The following is a 22,314-nucleotide window of genomic DNA, read 5'->3' on the forward strand; positions in this document are numbered from 1 at the left end:
TGGGGTCTCACCAGAGCAGAGTCGAGGGGCAGAATCACCTCCCTCGACCTGCTGGCCACGCTTCTTCGGATGCAGCCCAGGATACGATTGGCCTTCTGGGCTGCGAGCGCACATTGTCGGCCCATGTCCAGCTTTTCATCCACCAGTCCCCCCACGTCCTTCTCGGCAGGGCTGCTCTCAGTCCCTTCATCCCCCAGCCTGGATTGATACTGGGGGTTGCCCCGACCCAGGTGCAGGACTTTGCACTTGGCCTTGTTGCACCTCATGAGGTTCACACAGGCCCACTTCTCAAGCTTGTCCAGGTCCCTCTGGATGGCATCCCGTTCCTCTGGCGTGTCAACCACACCACTCAGCTTGGTGTCGTCTGCAAACTTGCTGAGGGTGCACTCGATCCCACTGTCTATGTCACTGATGAAGACATTAAACAGTACTGGTCCCAATAAGGACCCCTGCGGGACACCACTCCTCACCAATCTCCATCTGGACATTGAGCCGTTGACCACTACCCTCTGGATGTGACCATCCAACCAATTCCTCACCCACCGGACAGTCAACCCATCAAATGCAGATCTCTCCAATTTAGAGAGAAGGCTGTTGTGGGGGACTGTGTCAAAGGCCTTACAGAAGTCCAGATAGACGACATCCACATCTCTTCCCTTGTCCACCTGATGTAGTCATTCCATCATAGAAGGCCACTAGATTGGTCAGGCAGTCCAGGAAGAATAACTTAAAACCACACTCTTGTGGGGCAACTGATTCTCCATAAACTGAGTTTAGACAAATAACTCACATACAGAGATGAGACTCAATCACCTGAAGTCACCTGGAATCACGTGAGATGTCCCACAGCACGCTCTCTGACCCTCAGCTCCCATTTCAGAAAGGGATAGGTCTCCCATAGGACCTTTGAAACATCCACCTGTCCCGTGATAACATCTTGAATACCCTGTAGTCTCTTGGAGGACACTAGATGTCTGTGCTTAAGCCACTGAATCCTGACCCTACATGTAAATACATGTATTTAGATGTCTGAATCTACAGCCCCATCATACCCTTCCTCTGATAAATCTGTGTAATGGTATCTTCCAAGCACATTCAGTATGAAAATCACAGAGCAACAGCAAACACATTAATGTTGCCAACCTAAATGGGATTAGCACCATGTGCTTCACTGTAAATGGGCATCAGACCGATTCACGCAGAAAAATGGTTTGTTTCTGGGTACACTGTGGCACTGCAGCTCTGTATATTTGATTTTACCAACTCATTTACAGAAATTAAATACTTGGCAAGGCTACAAATTACAGAGAAAGTAGCTTTCCACAGTACTGAATTAATTTCAGTGGCTAGCACTGAAATGGTGAAATGGAAATAGCTTGAAATTTTAACACCTCTTAAATTAGTTCTTTCCTTATCTTACATTTTTTCACTATCCAGTGAAATATAGCAAATAAAGTAAGGTTGATATTAAATTCTCATAATTTATCATCTCAATTATTCATCCTCTTTGTATATTATAGAATCATAGAATGGTTTGGGTTGGAAGGTACCTTAAAGATCATCTAGTTCCAACCCTCCTGCCATGGGCAGGGACACCTTCCACTAGACCAAGTTGCTCAAAGCCCCGTCCAACCTGGCCTTGAACACTTCCAGGGATAGGGCATCCACAACTTCTCTGGGCAACCTGTTCCAGTGCCTCACCACCCTCATAGTGAAGAATTTCTTCCTTATATCTAATCTAAATCTACCCTCTTTCAGTTTAAAGCCGTTACTCCTTGTCCTATCACTACATGCCCTTGTAAAAAGTCCCTCTCCAGCTTTCTTGTAGGCCCCCTTCAGGTACTGGAAGGCTGCTATAAGGTCTCCCCGGAGCCTTCTCTTCTCCAGGCTGAACAACCTCAACTCTCTCAGCCTGTCCTCACAGGAGAGGTGCTCCAGTCCTCTGATCATTCTCATGGCCCTCCTCTGGACCCGCTCCAACAGGTCCATGTCTTTCTTATGTTGGGGGCCCCAGAGCTGGACGCAGTCCTCCAGGTGGGGTCTCACCACAGCAGAGTAGAGGGGCAGAATCACCTCCCTCGACCTGCTGGTCACGCTTCTTTTGATGCAGCCCAGGATACAGTTGGCCTTCTGGGCTGCGAGCGCACATTGATGGGTCATGTTGAGCTTCTCATCAACCAACACCCCCAAGTCCTTCTCCTCAGGGCTGCTCTCAATCCATTCTCCGCCCAGCCTGTATTTGTGCTTGGGATTGCCCCGACCCACGCACAGGACCTGGCACTTGGCCTTGTTGAACTTCATGAGGTTTGCACGGGTCCACCTCTCAAGCCTGTCAACGTCCCTCTGGATGGCATCCCTTCCTTCCAGCGTGTCAACCGCTCCACACAGCTTGCTGTTGTCAGCAAATTTGCTGAGAGTGCACTCAATCCCACTGTCCATGTCGCCGACAAAGATGTTAAACAGCGCCGGTCCCAATACCGACCCCTGAGGAACGCCACCCATCACTGGTCTCCACTTGGACATCGAGCCATTGACGGCAACTCTTTGAGTGCAACCATCCAGCCAATTCCTTATCCACTGAGTGGTCTATCCATCAAATCCATGTCTCTCCAATTTAGAGACAAAGATGTCACATGAGATAGTGTCAAATGCTTTGCACCAAGTCCAGGTAGATGACGTCAGTTGCTCTTTGTGTTTTTCATCCATAAACTACATTTAATCAAACTGGTATTTTCAAGATCAGGCCTTATCTCATTGCTACAAAATATAATGCCATCTTATTTGTGGACACTGCAATTAGTGGAAAGATTTCAATTTGTTTCCAGAAGGCTGAACCAAACTGTTATGCCTTCCTCATTAGAAATATCTTCCTGTATCTACCCTAAAACTCCCAAGTCTCAATTGAATTATCTTATTTGTTTTCTATTTATCTAGATTCTTCAGACACTGGTACGTAATAACCATAATCAACAAACATGTGCCTGCAGCTCTCTCACCATCCTGCCTCTCCAGTTCCTTATCCTGTGATAACAGAACTCATATCCTGATTTTGGATAAATCATAAAGCAAATGGAGAATTTTTTCATGCAGGAGTAAGACAAACAGCCTCCCTACTGATGTCTGGTTATAAGTATTAAAGTTTCCATAGGGGAGGAAGAATTTGAACCCATCAAGAGCCTTTGGTGGTCTCACCTGTAAAAAGTCACAGTGAGGCTTTTATTTGCACAAAGGACCAAATCTCATCCTGGTAAGTAAGCTGGAAAAATCAATTCATTGCTGCAATAGTAGTTTTCCCACTCCTCTTCAAACTTTTTTGAGTTAAAGTATGCACGGTCACATGAAACACAAACACCAGTCACATTCACTGATGACACACCACGTACAATGTGACCACTGCCTGGCTAGAACAAGGTCTTCATAAACTTTTACAGTCCCACACTTAGAGCACTTATGAGTACCTTTCCACTATATTGGCCAGAGCAATTTTTGGCTCAGTAATTGACCAAACTATTAAAAACACAAGGAGAGGCTGCGCGTCTGTTTATGTGGAAAACATAGGGATAGTAGAAATTTCTTTCAGATATTCAATAGCTGGACCCTAACTGCACTGGTATTATCAAAAGTCTTTCCAAGGACTTACACAAACCTCAGATTAGATCCTCAATGAGGATTTTTTTACATTTACAATCCTATTATCTAAAATACTGTTTACCATGCAACAAACAGACAAATCCATGGTCTCGGATTCAAGTTCAATATAGTTACCTTGTCATCCAAAACAGGCTGAATGGGGACAGTGAGAGCATCATTTACAACCACTCCAAGCTCATCAATGTAGAATACAAGTATACATGCCACAGGAGCCCAGGAATTTTCTGCTGTTAAAGTGAATGTTTTTGCAGCCTTTGTGCCAAAAGCCATAATTTGTTCCTTAGATAACACCTGAAAGGGAAAAATGAAACAATCTTTTGGTATCTCAATATGTCATAAGCTCTACAATTCCTTCTACAAATAGCTGTTAAAAGAAGAGACATATAGCTGTAATTTTTTTTTTTTACTAAGTAGGTGACCAGCTCTATGAGACTGCATATCAAACAGGCATTACATTACAGGTAATGTAATATTTAAACATTAAAAATAGATTTTTTCCATGCTTTAATACCTGTATCACTATGGACAAGTAAAGAACTACAATGATGAGTGCACAGCACAACATTGTGCTATGAGAACATAAAAATACAACAGTAATACACCTGCGTCATGTGGGTCATCTATAATAGCATTTGAGTTTGGATCAGAAATATAATTTTAAAAGCAAATCTCCCAAACACACCTACCTACCACACTTTGGTTCGCACCATGGAGAGTGTGAACTGGGGCCCACTAACGTGTTCCAGTTAAAAACAGGCATTCATTTTACCAGATCAGATTAGAATTAGTCTGAAGGTGCCTTGAAATACCTGGAGTTCAGGCCCACAGCATCAACTTTTTCACTCTACATCTGTTCCTATTGGACCATACCACTTACTAATGAAGACAGAGCCATGAAGGGCAGTTCCTTGCCTTTGACTGCATGGACCTGATTTTTTTTAAATCTTCTAGAGAGTTTCTATTTTAGAAAATACACATGAATGCCCACATTTTATACAGTCCTAAGGTTTTCCTTATTCAGTTTACTATTAAAGTCTCTGACAGAAAAAGAATTGTAGTTATCATGATCATTATGGTGTAGACTGTGCACAAGACAGGCATGTGTTAAGGACAGGATGGGAGACTGATGATGGTATATATAATAAACCCTTCAATCCAGATGCTGTAAGACACAGTACAGCAGCCGAGCCATTAAACAAGCCATTACCCAAGCCATTTATTTTAAAATGCTTCCTATGAAGTTCCCTTGTAACAATGCCATCCCGCCCACTGGACCATCTGTTTCCTCAGTAGGCAGTGCTCCCAGAGGGCACCTCCTTACAGTGCCAGGGGCATTTCTGCTAGGTAGCGAAATGGAGCTCTCTTTCAAAAAGGTCCATCCTAGTGGAAAGGAAGTTTTTGGGCCACCTCTCCACAAAGCACAATAAAAAATGCTCTAACATTCAATCACATTCCACTCACTGGAGTATTTCTCAAGTTGGTAAAAGCCATCTTGGATTGTCCCCATATGTAAAACCAGTAACTTACCAGATAGTGGAACTCTCTCACTGGCTTGTTGCTTGCAATGCTCAGCTCAAAAGGCTTTCCAGCCTAGGAAAAGCATACGATTCATATGGATGAGTATGGAAACATAATGAGTAACTTGAACGGTTTTTATCTTGGCAAGTTTTGTGTCAGACTGTACCTTTATATCCTGGCTCTTTGTTTTAACCTGGAGATACGTCTGGCTGGGGGAGCTGAACACATCATAAACACCTATGTCGGTCCTACTGCTGAGGAACTCTGCCTGTGAGGCAATGCAAAACAAAGCTCTTAGCAAAACAGCAAAATCTGTGTGATGTTCACATATATGGTACTGTTTACAAGAGCATGGTAGCCTTAATGGCAGTACAAGACCACTTTACTTCTTGCTTTGGGTATCTGTTTTGTTTTTTCCCTTGCTATCTTGGTGCAATTATTAGATCACATTTAGACAGGATGCGTCACTTTCCTTCCAGCTCTAACACGAATATGAGGTAAGGAAAATAACAGTAGGTGACGTATCAGCTGTTGCAGATGGCAGGAACAGCATATCATTGATCACAGCCCGCTCAATTTGGTGTGTCGCTGCTCCAAAGCAACATATTGCAAAGCAATACCTGAACTCTCAGAGTTTTTGTATCAGACAAGATTGGAAACTCAATATCAATTATTCCATTTTCTGGGACCGTGTAATTCAGGACATGGACTGTCAGATTTCTCTCCTCTGTTGCCTCATTTTCAAGGTGAGAAAGTGAAGAGTGGTGAAAAAGCAGGTCTGACTGTTGTGCAGTGATTGTGACAAGATTTTGCCTCTCTTCAGCTGTCAGATGGTTGCTATCAGAACGTGTCACCTTTAGCTAAAAACAAAAAGAAAGAAAACACCCATCAAACAGGGTAAAGCTAAAATGCACAACGCATAACATGTAACAATATATTTGCACTCACATCATACCAAAAAAATAAGGGCATCCTCAGATTTTTCACACATCAGTAACTTTATTTTTAATCCCTTGTGAGCACTGCAGGTAGGCAAGTCAGCCAAGAACAAAATTATTCATAACTCCAGGGAGTAAAAAAAGAGCAGAAGCAAAGCAGATGGAACTGAAAGGTGACCTGCCTTTCAGCTCTCTCAATTACCCTTCTTGTTGAAAATGCTTGTCTCTCAGGCAAATTATACATAACCTACCTACAGACTGAGTATTTAATTTTATCACTTGTATCTCACCACCACAACAAAGGACAACCTAACATTACATCATGTGCAGGAAAATGTGTCAGATGAGCAGAGATGGTGCCAAGTCAGATGTCTTTATGGATTCATCAAATGAGCTGAAGAAAAGACTTAAAACAGGCCCAAAATTGACAGTCTGCAACTTCTTCACTCCAGCATCCATCAGTCAGCACTACAACTTACATCAACCTTTATTCCCACATTCAAGCAGATTCTCATCCATAGTAAAACCATTCTCCTTCTGCATTACACACTCCAAAAACTCAACTTCTACATTTAAAAGCACCGAACTAATGTTTCCCTTTTCTTTTTCAATCCAGAAGTCTGTCACTCCGTCACCTTACCTCCTCTGCCATTATTTTCCTATCCTCTCTCTGTACACCATACGCAGATCTCCACTTACTAGTAATAGCAGCAGTTGTTCCTTCACACTCCTCTGGAAGCATAACTGATACCTTCTTCTCTGCCAGCTGCAAGCATTGCTAAATGCCTCAGCTACCTCTCACTCAGCTCATCTTTGGAAGAGGAAGAAGAAGCAGGTCAGAGCTGGAGTCAAACTGGGATGCTGGCAAGGAAAACGAAAAGGACGAAAACCAAAGACCCAAATGATCAGGCTAGCACAAAGGTATGGCTTGAGCCAATCTACTCTGAAAGTGTATATTCAGTCTATTTTATTGGTATTTAGGTCTGACTTCTATACAATAAAGGCTCAAGAAGTATAAAGTCGATTCCCCTTTTCAAGCAAAATGCAGTGATGCAATATGCAACCTCTGCTAAATGTAGAAATACTGAACGCAGACTATGGACAGCACGAAGAACATTAAATACTTCTGTGAGAGGACTGCAGCTGGTATGAGAAAGATAGGACAGAAGGCAGAAAAGACACTTTCACTTGAGAGCAATGTGGTTTGATGAGTTTTACTGAATTTTGTAACAGCTGCTTAATTATATATATACACATTATATAAAATATATATCTCTGTGTATATATATATACACACTTCCATATACAAATATTATTAGGAGGGTTGGGACTCAGTAACTACCTTGTTTTAAAGCACAGTCACCTAACGGAAAACAATCAGCTAGAAACTGGAAAGATTTCTCTTCCATAAGAATGCTGATGAACTATGCTCAAGAGTATCCTGGCAACACTACAGCATTCCCTGCCACTTTATCCTTTTCTAGAGCAAACGCCTCTAAGTTTAGTATTCGCCGATGTGTACCATGAAAAAGAGGTAAATTGAAAACAAATCTGTAAATTATACTTAAAAATCCGAGGCAAACTTTGGCATCTAAGCAAAAATACAAGAGAAGAAGTCACATTTGTTTATGCACAGATCATAATAAAACTAAAGAACTTACAGTAGCTATGAAGTTCAGAGAAGGTTTTATAACTCTAGAGTAGTCCATAAATTCAATAAAATAGTCACTTTGCTTTGGAAATATGATGGTACTTGAATTTTGGGAGATTCCTGTTGAATAATTGTATGTGTTTAGACAACATGCTTTTAACATACATATACCTTTAGCAGCAATACTATTTACTGTCCATGATTTTTAAAAAATTCTATCATATTTTTCACCATTTCCACTCCAATTGCTCTTCATCCTTCCAGCTAAGGATCAGTACAAAGGTGGTATACGTACTGGTACTGTCTTCCACAACGCTAAATAAGCCATACCACGCAGTGCTCTACTCCACGCACTCTATGTCAGAATGACACTTATGAATCCCAAATCAGCCAACTTCATCTTGCCGGGGTTTCTACAGAAAGTCTGTAATGAAACCTAGTTTCTGGGACAGGCAGAAATTTTTACAAATTATTTTTTTCTAATATGCAAGGTGCAGTGGAACATGAACTCACAAAAAGGCTCAGTTTGCAAATCAGCTGGTCTAGAAGAGGGTAGAGAGTGGACAACATGGGGCCAGAGAACATTTCCTACTGATGTGGTTTACAAACAAATAAATAAGGTAAGTTTACGATTAAACTTAAGCTTGTAAGACTCAGGCTAATGCTAGCAATTCTTTATGCCTGCTCTTCTCATCAAAAGTGATCAGTCACTGACTTTAAGACCCCATCTGAACATATTTCTTGGTTATTTAATAAATCATTTAGCATAGAACTGTATTCAACTGAGTTAACAGCTGGTTAAACTATTTAATATCTAGGCAAGCAACAGTTCAGAGAATGGTTTTTTTTAGACAATATATTTGCATGTAGATGGTTCGTACTGCCATCAGCACATGATGCTTTTCTAGTGCTCATAGCCCTTCCAGCACCACCTACTCTTTGGATTTCTCTCAGAAGGCATCACACAGCCACATACCTGTGAGTGACTCAGTGACCACCACGAAAATTTCTATTGGCTCTGTGTAATCACTGTCAACTTGGTGCCACGACTGATCAGCATTCAAGTTTTGCAACATAAGCTTGTTACAGGTTACATTGGCAGATCCATTTATCTGCAAGGTAGAAAAAAAAAATTGTTGAGCCAGCAAAGCCAAGGACACCTTTCCATCTACAACAGCTTATTTCTGCTTAAGTCCTGTAGCTCTCCCTACATACAAGTTCTGGAGTGCCAATAACAGAAAATTATGAATGCTGACCTTTATTTTTTTGCTTTCAGTAACCATTTTTATTAAATCCAGTAAAAGTTCATTACTTTTTAGAGTCAACAATGCCTTATGGAGAAAGTTACTTTTTTTTTCCTAATATCTAGAATTTTCCACTTCTACATGGCCAGAGCAGTGGTGCCTATGCTTTATAGAAAAATACAATGAACAGGTCCCTGACTGAGGAGGGGGGGTATACCCTATCCAACATCCCTGAGCTCAGAGTTTCTGTAGGCTAAGTGCTGCTGAAGGCACTGAAGTCAGCCAACTGCTGAAGTCAGCCAACAGAAAATGACAGGCACACCATTTAGCAGAAATTGAACCTGTTTTAAACATAGTCCACAGCTCAAAAGTAGAATGCCTGATTTTGCAAAAGGATGCCATGAATCTATCACCACTTTTAAGTTTTCAGATCAAAACTGCATGCCTTTTTAAATTTCATCTCCAGGTTACAACTAGTACAGTAACTCCAATGTAATTACTAGGCAAAATGTTTTGGTCTCTACCATGCTAGAGCTTCACCTAGACAATTGCAGTGGTCTCCTCTGGCCTTGTAACACAGGGTTGAGTGATCAGGGGTGCACATGGGGCCAGGGAATGTTCCTAGGCACGGGTCCTCCATCACCTACACTGCTACAGCGGCTCCTGGAAAGTTTTTCTACCTGGGCCAACTAACACTCTCCAAAATAACTTCCAGGCACAGTTCAAGGGACCACAGTGGCCAAGTATCATTCCCAACAAGCAGCCTGAATGTAGACACTTTATTCTGGAAATTAAAGAGAGTTTAACACTATCCATGCAAGTCACTCCATAGACCATGCCAGCTGAACTTAGCACTCGAGAATGGTCCCAGGCATATTTAACCTACAAAAGGAGACACAGCCTTAAAGTCTACAATGCTACAAACTGCTAACAGAAGACTCACCTCCATTGTTGTTGTTGTATTTCTCTTGTTTGCCCAGTAAGAGACAGAAAGGCAAGTGATCGTTACAGTTCCCTTTACTGGTTTTCCATACGTGTACCTGAAACACATCAGCCAAAGTCAAACCACGCACCACCTCCAGGGCGTGGGCTCCTGAAGAGCTCTCAAGGCAAAAGATTGTACTAAAATATTTTTCCCTGGCCTCAAACATGGCTAGAACACATTTGTACTTTGAAACATGGAGTTTTCAATACTGAGACCAGTTTATCAACACTAAAGTCAGAAGCCCAGAACCTGGAGAAGATACACAGTGCTGTTCTTTCCTGCACACGAGCTCTGTAAACCTATTGCTATTATTCTGGGCTGTAGGAAAATTAACTACATTAAGCTCAGCTGGAAGCAAGTTATTGAACAGAACACCAACGTAGCATCATAACTAATATGTAGTAGAGTTAAAATGGGACATGGGAAGTGCAAGTGTTTTGCTTCCTAAATGCTGCTAACAAAAAATGAGAGATGTCAAGATATTTGTACTCAAATTACTTAGTAATCACAGTCCAAAGAAATCATGGCATTATTACACAGCAAACATAATTTGCAGCTGTGGCAAACCTGAAAACTGTAATATATTCACTTCTTAGAATGCCATTAGCAACCTGCAGTCAGTAAGCAGTAATAAAACTTTGGATACATGTTTCCAAGTTCTACATAAGGGAAAACATAACATTATCAGATTCAGACAGAGAAAGGGGGGGAAAAAAACCACAAACCATTCTAGTCCATCAGTAGTAATACATTCAGATGTGATAACTTTAAGTACTTTAATCATTATGGATTTGACTGGCAGCCACTTAAGAAATATCAAAGCTGAAAAGCAGAGGGAAGGAATAATCAAATAGTGTAGTTACAGGAAGAACTCTGACAACACTGTCTTGCACCTGAACTCAGTCTTTCCAAGCAGACCTAATTACAGTAATAAGCTGCCATTAACCTTGAAATGATACTGCCATTGGATAGCATCCCTGTACTTAACTTAATCTAATAATACTCCAGACATGAGAAAGGAAAAGGGTTTTATGACATCTACAAGTATAAGGGACATATAAATTCTTTGTATACAGAGGCATTATGCCTATAAAAACAGTCATCAGGAATGAAGTCATTCCCTATAAATAATTATGACGTATCAGAAAAACTTTGGCACTGATGGGATTCAATCTCAGACAACTCATTTGTATCCAAGTCTGGATTTATTCAGCAGACAGGTACACTTTCAAATACCTTATGGGTATACCTAATGAAGAAGCCAAGTACCTGTGGAAGACCAAAACAACTTAGGAAACCAAATTCACATTAGCAAATCTCAGAAAATTCATTTGTATCCAAGTCTGGATTTATTGCAGCGGACAGGTACACTTTCAAATACCTTATGAGTATACCTAATGAAGAAGTCAAGTACCTGTGGAAGACCAAAACAACTTAGGAAACCAAATTCACATTAGCATATAATGGATTCCAAAAGCAAAGCAGAATGGGGAAAAAAAACGAGGAAAACTTTTTTTAAAAAATTGCCCCTTATGAGAAACCTAGATGGTTTATAATATCAGGTTGCATTGCCTCTAGGAAAAAAAGCTTTTTCTCAAAAGTCCAAACATTTAATTTAAATAGCTTGTTAAACAATCATTTCTGCATTTCACTTATAAATGGAGTGCTTGTTTAGAAGGTAGGTATTTATGGCATTAAATAACCCACAAAAGACCTTTTATTTCAGGACTTCTTGAATGGATCTATCAGGTAACTCTATCTGGCTCTCATCTTCCCAAAATAAAATTAATTAATATTTGAGATTAATGCATACTAAATTTTTTGTCTAGATATTTGTTCAGCTGAAAAATAAAATATTATTTATACAATAGTCTACAGTGAAGTCTTTTCTGAATTTCTCAAGAGTTTTTAATTCTTCATCCATTTACAGGTATAGGTATTTTGATAGGCAGGAGAAGCCTATACTTCAAATCCACAATGTGGGTAAATTGGATCAAGAAGGATTTGCACAGAAGTTTGAATAATTTTCCAAGTGGTTTAATAAAATACAGTTACGCTACATACAGACCTTGATGTGATATGTTGAAGAGCACCATAAAAGAGCCATAAGAACAAAAAAATGCCACAAAATATACATTATAAGCAAAAGACTCAAGAAATTATCTGAATAAGGTAGTTAAAAATGCCTTGGCTATAGTCTAGAAATACCTTTACCAGACCAAAAAAACTAACTATAAGTCTGAAGACCTATCTAACATTGTTACAACAAAATCCAGTGGCTAGAAATGGATGCTAGCCAACTAATTTTGACTAGAAGGCACTTTTTTAGCAGCCTAAACCTAAGTTTTCACTTTGACACTTAAGAGACCCATAATAATTTTCTTAAGAGTGAGGGTGACAATGGTATTAATGATTTACTTACTTTGCAGTGACAACAGCAGTTATGTCTTCCTCTCTCAAAGAGTAGTATAATGGTGTTGTTATCATAACATCAAATTTTGGTAAAACTAAAAAAAAAATTCAAGAAAGCATTAAATTCACACAGGAAATAATATCTTTTTCTTTTTTTAAATAATAAGGGTAGAACGTGTAATATAATAAAGACTACTACAGTTTCCTAAGGAACATAAGGTAAGATACATTTTTAACCCAACCCTATGCATGCCCCAGACTAAGACTTTTTGTTGAAAGGAGAACAAGCATCGTAAGAGCAGCCTGCACACAAGCTTGTAAGACTGAAACATAAAACGTTTAGCTTATTCAGCCTTTACAGAATCATCAGCAAGCTTCATGATCAGACATTATACAGATATTTTGGGATGAACACATTGCCTGCATGATCTTGGAAAAACAGGGACGATAACTGCATCTCATAGGCTTAAGATAAGTTTTTTAAAGATTGCATGACATTCAGACACTACAATAGTAGGTCATTAAAACTGCCAAAGATAAACAGGGCAGCTGATAAGACGATGTTTCTCCCAGGACACAGAGTCAATCTCAGAGAAGCAAGAGATATAGAAATTAGACTTTCTGGGAGTATTCAAAAGGTTCGTACTAGCCAAGGGAAACTAGTCTAAATTAATGGAGAATCAACTACCAGTTGTGGTCACTACTAAATGCCCTTAAGTAATACTTACCATATTCCATCACTTTAAATCTTTGATAATGAACTTGACCCTATTGAAAAAAAATCATATGAGAAAATACATACAATTGTGGTTAGATTAGCAAGTTTAACATACCTTCTAGGCCAAATCCCACCCATATTAAAGTTAAATTACTATTTCTGACATGATGTGATTTTAAATCATGGCTCAACCGTTATCAGCTCCTGTTAATGAAGCTCCTGTAGGAACCAGTAGCATGTATTTGCACCACAAAGGACACAGAAGCTCACATGCAGCAGATTGTAAGTATATGTAATCAAGAGCTTGTGGAGCTTCCGATCTGCAGACATCTACATATGGCTGGTTTCTGCATAAAAATACAAATATCCGAGCTAGCTAGCATAAAACTACCTAGCATAAGTACTCACAGTCATCATGATGAACCATGACTAACCTACCAGCAGTATCTTTACTAGCTCATTTAAAATTAACTCAAGTATCTCTATACAAAAGAGAAGCTCCTACAGTGTCTACCTAGAGGACAAGACCATTTGAAAAGCCTGCATAATCCTAAGGTTCTTCATTTACTCAAAAGGCAGCTAAAATTTTGTTACAGTCTGCAGTGTAGACTTACTTCAGCACAGATACTCTTGGGTTATATCTTCCTGTCTTGTTTATTTGTTAGTTAAAAATCAATGGACGACATAAACAACTATAAAATATAGTTACTTGTGTTCTCTTCTATTTTTCTATTTTTCTAATTTTTTCACTTATTTCCTGATTTTCCTCAGGAGGGTATCTGAAAGCATATTCTGGCATATCTTTGAGATGTGGTACATCAGGCCATATATGGCACATCATTAGGAAATTAATTTTAAAGTTTTTTTCACTCTCTGAACATTAAAAACTCAGTAGCTATTTTTGTTCTTTGGTACAATGACAGTTGACCAAAAAGTCATGGTAGTCAGCCACATAAATTTTGCCTTTTGTTGTCTTACTCGATTGTTTTTCCTTGCTAAAGTGCGAGTAATTCAAGTTGCGCCAGGGGAGGCTTAGATTGGATATTAGGAAAAATTTCCTCACTGAAAGGGTTATCAAGGACTGGAACAGGCTGCCCAGGGAAGTGGTTGAGTCACCATCCCTGGAGGTATTTAAAAGATGTGTAGACGTGGTGCTTAGGGACATGGTTTAGTGGTGGACTTGGCGATGCTAGGTTTACGGTTGGACTCAATGATCTTAAAGGTCTTTTCCAACCTAAACGATTCTATGATTCTACGATTCTGACCAAGCATGTACGTCATTTGTCTGCAGACATATAATCCCCGTTCAATGATTTTTTTTACGGCATCATACCAAAAGCTGCCATCAGCAGGCAAATGGCATGAGGTCATTTACCAGCAGTGCCTAGAACTGGAGCTCTGAATCTCAGCTGATCTGCTTGACGCAGGGATTACACTGGAGCAATTATTTTCCAAGAGGAAAATCTGAGCTCAGCTGGGCTGGAAGAATGGGCTGAGAAACCGAAGGAGTCTCCACTTCCTAAAGGACAGGAAGGGAGAGGCTCCTTTTGAAAGCCTATTTTGCCTCTTTGCCTAAGAGTCTTCTGGGAAATAGGGGAAAGATCAAGACAGACAACAGTCTGTCACTGGGAGGTGGCTATTTTGAAAGGTTAATATCGTCAGCTGCTGTTCAATTGCATGATGAGGTTATGTTGCTGTGGAGCTCAGAAGTTTGATTACTTTGATTATTCCTGAGATCAGTGACACCACTACAAGTTATCATATGTGCTGGAGTATCTCAGTGAACATGGTTTGAAATGTGGGGCAAAGGAAACTGAATATGGATAACCAATTGTCAGGTAGCATCAAGATATGTCAGATGGGAATGAGTGTCTGTAGCAAGAGAGGATAAACTGAGAACTCCTCTGGGAAAAACCCTAGGACCAGGATGCAAGCTGGAAACAATTATAACTGATCTCTCCTACCTGACCAATGACTTTGCAAATTAGGCATCTTGGACCAAGCCTCTTATACCTCTATATTTACACTTTTCCTAGCAAAAGACTTCTATCAAAGTAAAAATCAGATTGCTACTGATTTCATTATTAGGTCACCGATCACCAAAATAATTGTCATATTTATATTCCTAGGTTTAAAAAGATATATGCAGAATCTGCTATTTTCACAACATTTGTGCAGATCATAAGCCTTACAACACGAAATGCTACAGCACTGACATGCAGTCCACAATCAGATTACTATTGGGTAACCTTAGGAACAGGTATCTTAGGAAAATGACCTGTAGTGAATTTATCTCATGTCTGGTTCTCTGTACATCTTTTATTTCCCATGTTAAGCATATATGTCACCCTTGCTGTTAAGCAAACCATGAACAGAACGTTACCCCAGCTGGCAGGATGAAAAAGCATCTCCCTTGAAAATGCGATTTTGTTTCACATTACCTTAGAAGTCAAAAAAAAAAAAATTAAAAGCTAAGAGAACTGTAAGCAGTAGAAAACAGACTAAAGCAAGACTAGCGCTCTCGGCTGCATCTTCTCTAAAATTACAACCTTTATGACAGAAAGCAAGCCGTGCTTCACAGTGCAAGGAAAGGAAAAGACCCTACTAGGTCATCTTGATGATTTGAACACCAAGCCAAACTTCCCACTAACACACACTTTTCAGCCAAACTGGTTTGGAATAGGACAAGAAACAGCACTTCAACCACTCTGTACCATTTTAGTTCCTCAGGGCAGGGCTGTCTCTCTGGCAAATATTGTTCAAATATTTTGGAGTGGAAGTTGTTAAACCAGTTTCCAGGAGTGTTGGCTTTTGAGACAAGCAGTTAGTTATATATACAACCCAAGAGAGATTTTTTTTTTTTTTAAAGATAGGAAAACAACACCATGCCTATTCCACTTGTTTCCAGCGCTGCTTTATTCTAGTAGTTTTTATCTCTCATGCCTTCTGCTTCTTAAACACACTCACCCTTCCAGACTATTAGCATTTTGCTCTAAATCAGCATTTCTTAAACCGCAAAACTTCTATTACATTCTGTGCACATTGCCCAGAGTATTAAGAAAAGAGTGCCAAAAAGATATCCATGTAAGCATTCTGAGATTGTGAGGATGATGGAGCCTTATCTGCTGCGGATCCTGACATCTAAGAATCACTAACAACTACAGTCCAGATTTTGCTCTGCTGTGATGAACAAGTCCTGTTTGAAGTCATTTGGGTCTAATCCAACAAGTGAGATCACAGGAATTGTTCCCCCAAAATCTTTTCTTCCTCTTTGGCAATCGAAAGTCCCTGAAACGAATCTGGTCTAGGTCCATTTTCTTATTGGTTTCTGACATTTACGTGCGTCACAAGTTATAGCATCAGGAAAGACTCTGGGTGTGGTCTCAGGGCTTGGCCCTGAAAAAGCACAGTGCTGGCACCGGCTGTATTCCCGTGGCTACACCGCCATCTCACGGCCCGTGTCAGAAACACTCCTGCCCTTCTGCTTTGCAGCTAAATAAAATAGATTTTTATCTAGACAGAATTAACGGAAGCATTTCATGATCACTTTCGTGCTTTATTTTCACATGCAGAAAATAAACCCTGAAATAAAATTCTGTATGAATTCCCAAACTTCTGTTCAAATCCACCAGCACAGTCTCCAGAAACTAAGCAGAGTCCCACCAATGTCACCAGTATTAACACTATCAGATCCTGATTAAACATCAGTGCTCATTTGCAAGCTACCGAATACACAGCCAATTCCAAAGATTTTAGGTACAGTAGGATTTTGAAGGAGGGTGACACTTTTTTTAAGTAATGATATAACCTCAAACTCAATGGATCAAATGTGAAATCTGTAGGTGACCTAGCAGTAAAAAATCACAGAATTCACTGTGGATACACTGTAACATACATAAAACCTCAAAAGTTAAAAAACTCAAAGTGTAAAATATATCATCAACCCCAGCTGATTTTGAAAGTTGCTTTATAGCTGAAGCTCTTAAAAAAATATAATACTCTTCAAAAATATTTTAGAAAGCTCTCATTGCACCTGAAACATTACTACTTTTCAATATTTGATCATAAATTTCCTAATAACAACTTCCATAAATTAGATTACAAAATGCCTTATAACTAGGAACAACTTCTGGTCAGAGATGCCTACTACTAAAACTCAGCAACTAAAAGCCTTTCAGCACCAGGCTCCACAACAGGAAATACAAGATATCCAACTAAAATACAAGGTGGAGACTTGGGAACCAGACTGTAATTACTCTGTCTTGAGTTTTCTTGGAACAGCTGTACTAACACCTGAACTCTTATTAAAAAGTACTACAGGATGTTTAACAGCAGCAAGCAGCCAGAACTTGATTTAAAACAGAATTCAGAGGCAGTACTTCCAGGAATCCAAACTCGATACACTTGGGAATTGATCTGTAACTACTGGAAGGGAAATACTATTTACTGACTTAACAACACTCTTTAAAGACAAGAGGGAAACTTGAGATAGAAAGGCTGGACAGCTGACTATTTAACTAGAAAGCTCAGGTCGTGGCATCAGGATAGCTAAGTCATGCGGAGATCAGCCTGGGTTTGCCATCTGAAGAGGTTCCTAAAGCCCTGAGTAGATCCATAAGCTGTGCTGGATCCCCTGTTGGCCCAGGGCTAGCTGTACTACTTAAGGATAGGTAGGCATATCTATTAAAAATGCCAGACTTACACTAAGTATTCCTTAGCAGTAAATCCAAGTTCTCAGTGACCTCTGTTACGAAGAAGGGATCGGTGAATCCATACAACTTTATATATGACACAGAAAAAACCTGTACCTCCCTTGGACAGCAGAACAGCTGCAGAACAGCGAGGAATATCAAGGCAACAGCTAGGAATATCAACTCAGAGTGATCCGGGTCACTCGCTAGCTTTCACTGAACACCAACTAAATCTCCACCACATCACCTATGTACAGACAACCACTCATCTTAAACCTCAAACTGAATCCCATCCCATATGTCCTTGTATTTCAGGGCATAAGCTCACTCGTGACCAAAAGAATCAAAAAGAGTTTCCCATCAGAAAGTTCTTTTCCTTTATTCTGCAAGGTTTCTTGCAGGTTTCATTAATCCAATGGTATGACATGCTATCAGAAAAATAACAGTCTGTGATACAACCCACTAGACAGACCTAGCGTAATAGTGTGAATATTGCAATAGTTATTCAATATATTCTGCACGATAGCCTTATCCAATGTAAGATGTTGTATAGGCACATGCTACAGAAATAACGCATATTGCTTTGTAATTATATTCTTTTAACAGAATTTGAAAATTAAAGCAAAGCAGGTGTGAATGACGGAGGAAAAGGGGTCTGAAAGTAAACAACATAAGCTTCTATGTGTGGGGCTTGGGGTTGCTGTTTTATTCCCACAGGATAAGAATTGTAAGAATAGCCAGGTTTTTCTGGACCCCAAAGCCTACAACTCTTTTTTTTATATAACTTACTGTTCTTTTTCTCCTCTATTTTAATTTTCAGTTCAAAGAATTTAATGACAGAAGGAACCATTTAGCCTGACCTGCTTTTATCTCAGGTTTGGTTACTCAAGTATTCAGCTACTCCAGCAACCTGCATTATTATAATGCATCTTCCAAAAAGTCAACCATTCCTGATGCTAAAACATTGAGTAACAGAAGCCCTCACTCCCTTTTTTTTTTTTTGGTTCCACTGATTAAGAGCCTTGTTGATGAAAGATATATATATGCCAGAAAGAATTTGTTTGTCTTTAATTTCTATTAGTTGGTTCATACTATGCCTTTCTCCACTAGATTAAAAAGCCTTTTAAAACCTGTAACAGCACCCACAGACTGTAAGCAATAAATCCATTGATTCATTTGATCCTTTGATATACAGTCAACCGATGGGACTTCTGCAGCCTCCCACCATGGAGCTTTCTTTTCCCTGGCTCCATCTGCAAACTCTATCACCAGTTTATATTAGAAACACCCTGGGTGAGTGTCGATTGCCCAAAAATCAATCCACCCTTCTTTGACAGACTTTACATACATTGCTGTTTTTCATTAGGGTTTTGTACAATGAAAAGCCTTTACAAAAATCTACAAAATCTACAAAAATTTACATCAGTAAATCTACCTTTTTAACCAAATCCATAATAGCCTTAAAGAACTTAATTCTTTATCAGTGGAATCCCAAATCACCTTTGTCATTGGTTTTCTCATGCCAGATGACAGGTGTAGAGTTTCCCATGTTACCTCACTTACTCTTTTCTGTTAAGGACATTCATCTTCCACTGGTCTTCTCAAATCTCCCCACACTGAGATTCACTTAACCACACAGAACCATCACCCCTATTAAATGCTTCTACCTCTGCCACATAATTACTGTTTCTTCATGTTACTGGGCTCTGCCACCACTGGATTTTCTTTTGTTCCTAGCAGACTTTAAAAACACTTTCATACTTCTATTAACGATCAAGTTTTCCTTGGGATCTTTAGATTTCCTACAAATATGCAAGAGTTCAGACTTTCATTTATATTGATATCTATCTCCTAGTTCCCCTTTTATCCACTTATTAAATACAATGTTTCTTAAATATTAACCATTCCTCTGTCAATGAAAAAAAAGAATCTCGTTTCTGTTCTGCCCAAGTTTACCTTTTCCCAAGAGAGCATTTTGTTAAATGTACCAAGAGCATTTTGCAGTACTTTCCACCTTGAACTGTCTCCTGTAACAATGGTGAATAGAGAAAGATACCCTAGTGTGATGGGCATTATGCTAGCCCCTGGATATTCTTCATGCCACTGAAACATTTAGAGCTCTATTAAGAACCTCAAACACTGCATTCAATGTCATACTCAATGCTAAAACCCTACGCTTTAAAAATGTAGTAGTAGGGAAAACGAGATGTTCATAATAGAATATGATAAAGACAACCTAGGAAAGAATGTACCCCGGTAGATCTAACATGAAGGCCAATGTCCAGTCTTGGGCAGCAGCCAAGGTTCAACACCTAGAGAACCACATCAACCAGGGTAGCCAGCAGTGACACTGGGCCAGCCTGAGCCTCGGGGCTTTCCAGTTAACAGTTCTTAATGGACTGTACTTCTGTGAATTTTTCCAAACATTTTTTGATCCCACCTGAGTTTTTAGTATTCACAACACCCGCCAGTGCTGTGCTCTACAGTTCAGTTATGCTGTTTTAATTGTTTTGAAATTGCTCTTTACCTCCTTCACCTGGTGCCCTCTAGCTATACATTGGAAGAGACAGTGAACAAAATGTTCCTTATTTGTCTTCTCCCTGTTACTCATGACTTGAGAGACATTCCCACCCTGCCGCATGTTTTCCATGCTCATTAACATTCTGTAGTAAACACTAGACGGCGAAAATTTAGAATACCGTCTCCTATGGTCTACTAACATTTTGCTTCACTTGTCTGTTTTCTCGCAGCTATTTCATTAGCCCAGATGAATCTAAGGCATTTTTCTTTCAATTTTACAATTATTTTTTCCTTTTCTTTTTGGTTTTGTTTCAGGAGGGAGTGGCACTCATATTCAGATCCTGAAAACAGCTGCTGCAGTTCCTTCAGCAGTGTCCTCCTGACTTAAGGATTATTCAAGACTTCACAGAAAGCCCAAGCAAAATTTCACAAACACTTTTTCACCTGGCAAACGAGCTGTTGAAGGAGCTTACCACTGCCACCACTGCCACCAGCCTTTGTTCCCATGCCTGAGCCACACTTCCCCACCCCCAGAAAAGCACCTATGCAGCTGTGAGTGGGGGCTGTGCTGTCAAACAGATCAGTGAGCTGGTCTGGGTTAGGCAAAGAAAAACACAGAGGTGCTTTTCAATCTGGGTCACTTCCCCTGGCATGCTTTAGATCTCAGCCTTACTACAGCTGCCTCAGTGTGACTGAGAAGCTATTGAACAGCAGTGCAGGGATGGGAAGGAGCGGCTGAGCACAGGGACAAGGGCAGGAACAACTTACAACACTTCTCCCATCAAAGACAGTAGCAACGACTCCACACCCACCTGAGAACTTGTTCAAAAAATCCAGTCCTGACACTCACTTGAGCACCACCCTCACCCACCTCAGCCTATAGAAATCTATCAAGCATGTAACTGGTACTGATACATATTATTCCCAAATAATGCATGATCACATAAGTTTTTCTGCTTTCTACCTCATCATCTCCCTTATTAGGGAACATTAAGCAGTCCTGTTTGTACTTCCGAAATGTCGCTGAACGGCTACTGCAAGCCAAGTCAGAAATGGAGTTCCCAAATTACAGGCATTTAAAGCAGGTTGAATAAACCTGACACACAGAGTTTTGAACAGCTAAACCTCCGGCTATTTTTGCAACATGTTCCACAGTGTATGAGGAGTGTACAGCTTAAAGGATTGGACTGATAGAACTATTACCAGTAGCAACCTGCAAACTAGATCATACCAGTTTTGTTATGCAATAGTTCTGCTTTACTATTCATCCTTTCTATTTTGCATTGTTATTTTTTCCTCAGTAACTCCTCAGTCATCATGAATTGCTGAAACACCCCTAAAACTAGGCAGAGGTTTGTAAATGACAGCCTTTGATTCCACACCCCTTGAGACAGTGACTGGCTGCACAGCAGGGCACAATGAATTTCTGTATATTCACTTACAAAATAAATATAAGGGCATTTCACTTAAAAAAAATTAGTACTCCATAAGATCTTTTTTTATATTAATATTAAAACCCCTTTTTAAATAACATTTGTATTTTAGAATGAAAACACAGACCTTAGGATAAAATATGTATGGGGGGTTTTATCTCTTTCCTTACAAAACCACATACTACTGAAAATCTTGAGAGGTTTGCATAGTATCTTGGGTTTGCCATGAGGGAAGGACTTCCTCTTCTCATGGTTCATGCTTATTTCTGGTTTTGCTTCACCAAAGTAAACACAATTCTATTCACATCTATCAGGAGAAATGAAATCTCTCTGTGATTTGGCAATGTTAATACTCACGTTCACTTCCACCTCTATGGACCAGTCTCCTAGTGGAGGGTTCATTGATAACTGAAATTTTTTGGAAACTACGCCCAAATCACCCTCCTCCATCAACCACTGCTGAATCAATTTCTTCCGAGGATCCTAGGAGAAAAGTCAGGCTGCATGTTAAATGTGAGTGCTCTTGCTAGCAAGATTTCGGTAGCAATACATA

At 39.8% G+C, this 22,314-nt stretch overlaps 1 protein-coding gene across 1 annotated transcript in view; it reads right to left on the reverse strand.

Moving 5' to 3' along the window:
* CD109 (CD109 molecule) overlaps positions 1–22,314 on the reverse strand; it is an 84,583-nt gene that overhangs the window by 38,778 nt on the left and 23,491 nt on the right. Inside the window, exons 5-14 of the mRNA XM_009333238.1 lie at positions 22,119–22,244; positions 13,128–13,167; positions 12,410–12,494; positions 9,946–10,042; positions 8,735–8,870; positions 7,769–7,878; positions 5,790–6,029; positions 5,336–5,437; positions 5,179–5,241; positions 3,766–3,942 (exon numbers count right to left, since the gene is read on the reverse strand). Of these exons, the coding sequence (XP_009331513.1) occupies positions 3,766–3,942; positions 5,179–5,241; positions 5,336–5,437; positions 5,790–6,029; positions 7,769–7,878; positions 8,735–8,870; positions 9,946–10,042; positions 12,410–12,494; positions 13,128–13,167; positions 22,119–22,244 (1,176 nt within the window). The remainder of the gene's footprint in view (positions 1–3,765; positions 3,943–5,178; positions 5,242–5,335; positions 5,438–5,789; positions 6,030–7,768; positions 7,879–8,734; positions 8,871–9,945; positions 10,043–12,409; positions 12,495–13,127; positions 13,168–22,118; positions 22,245–22,314) is intronic.

Source organism: Pygoscelis adeliae, unplaced genomic scaffold (genome assembly GCF_000699105.1).
Source record: "Pygoscelis adeliae isolate BGI_AS28 unplaced genomic scaffold, ASM69910v1 Scaffold57, whole genome shotgun sequence".
In the NCBI taxonomy this organism is placed as follows: Eukaryota; Metazoa; Chordata; class Aves; order Sphenisciformes; family Spheniscidae; genus Pygoscelis; species Pygoscelis adeliae.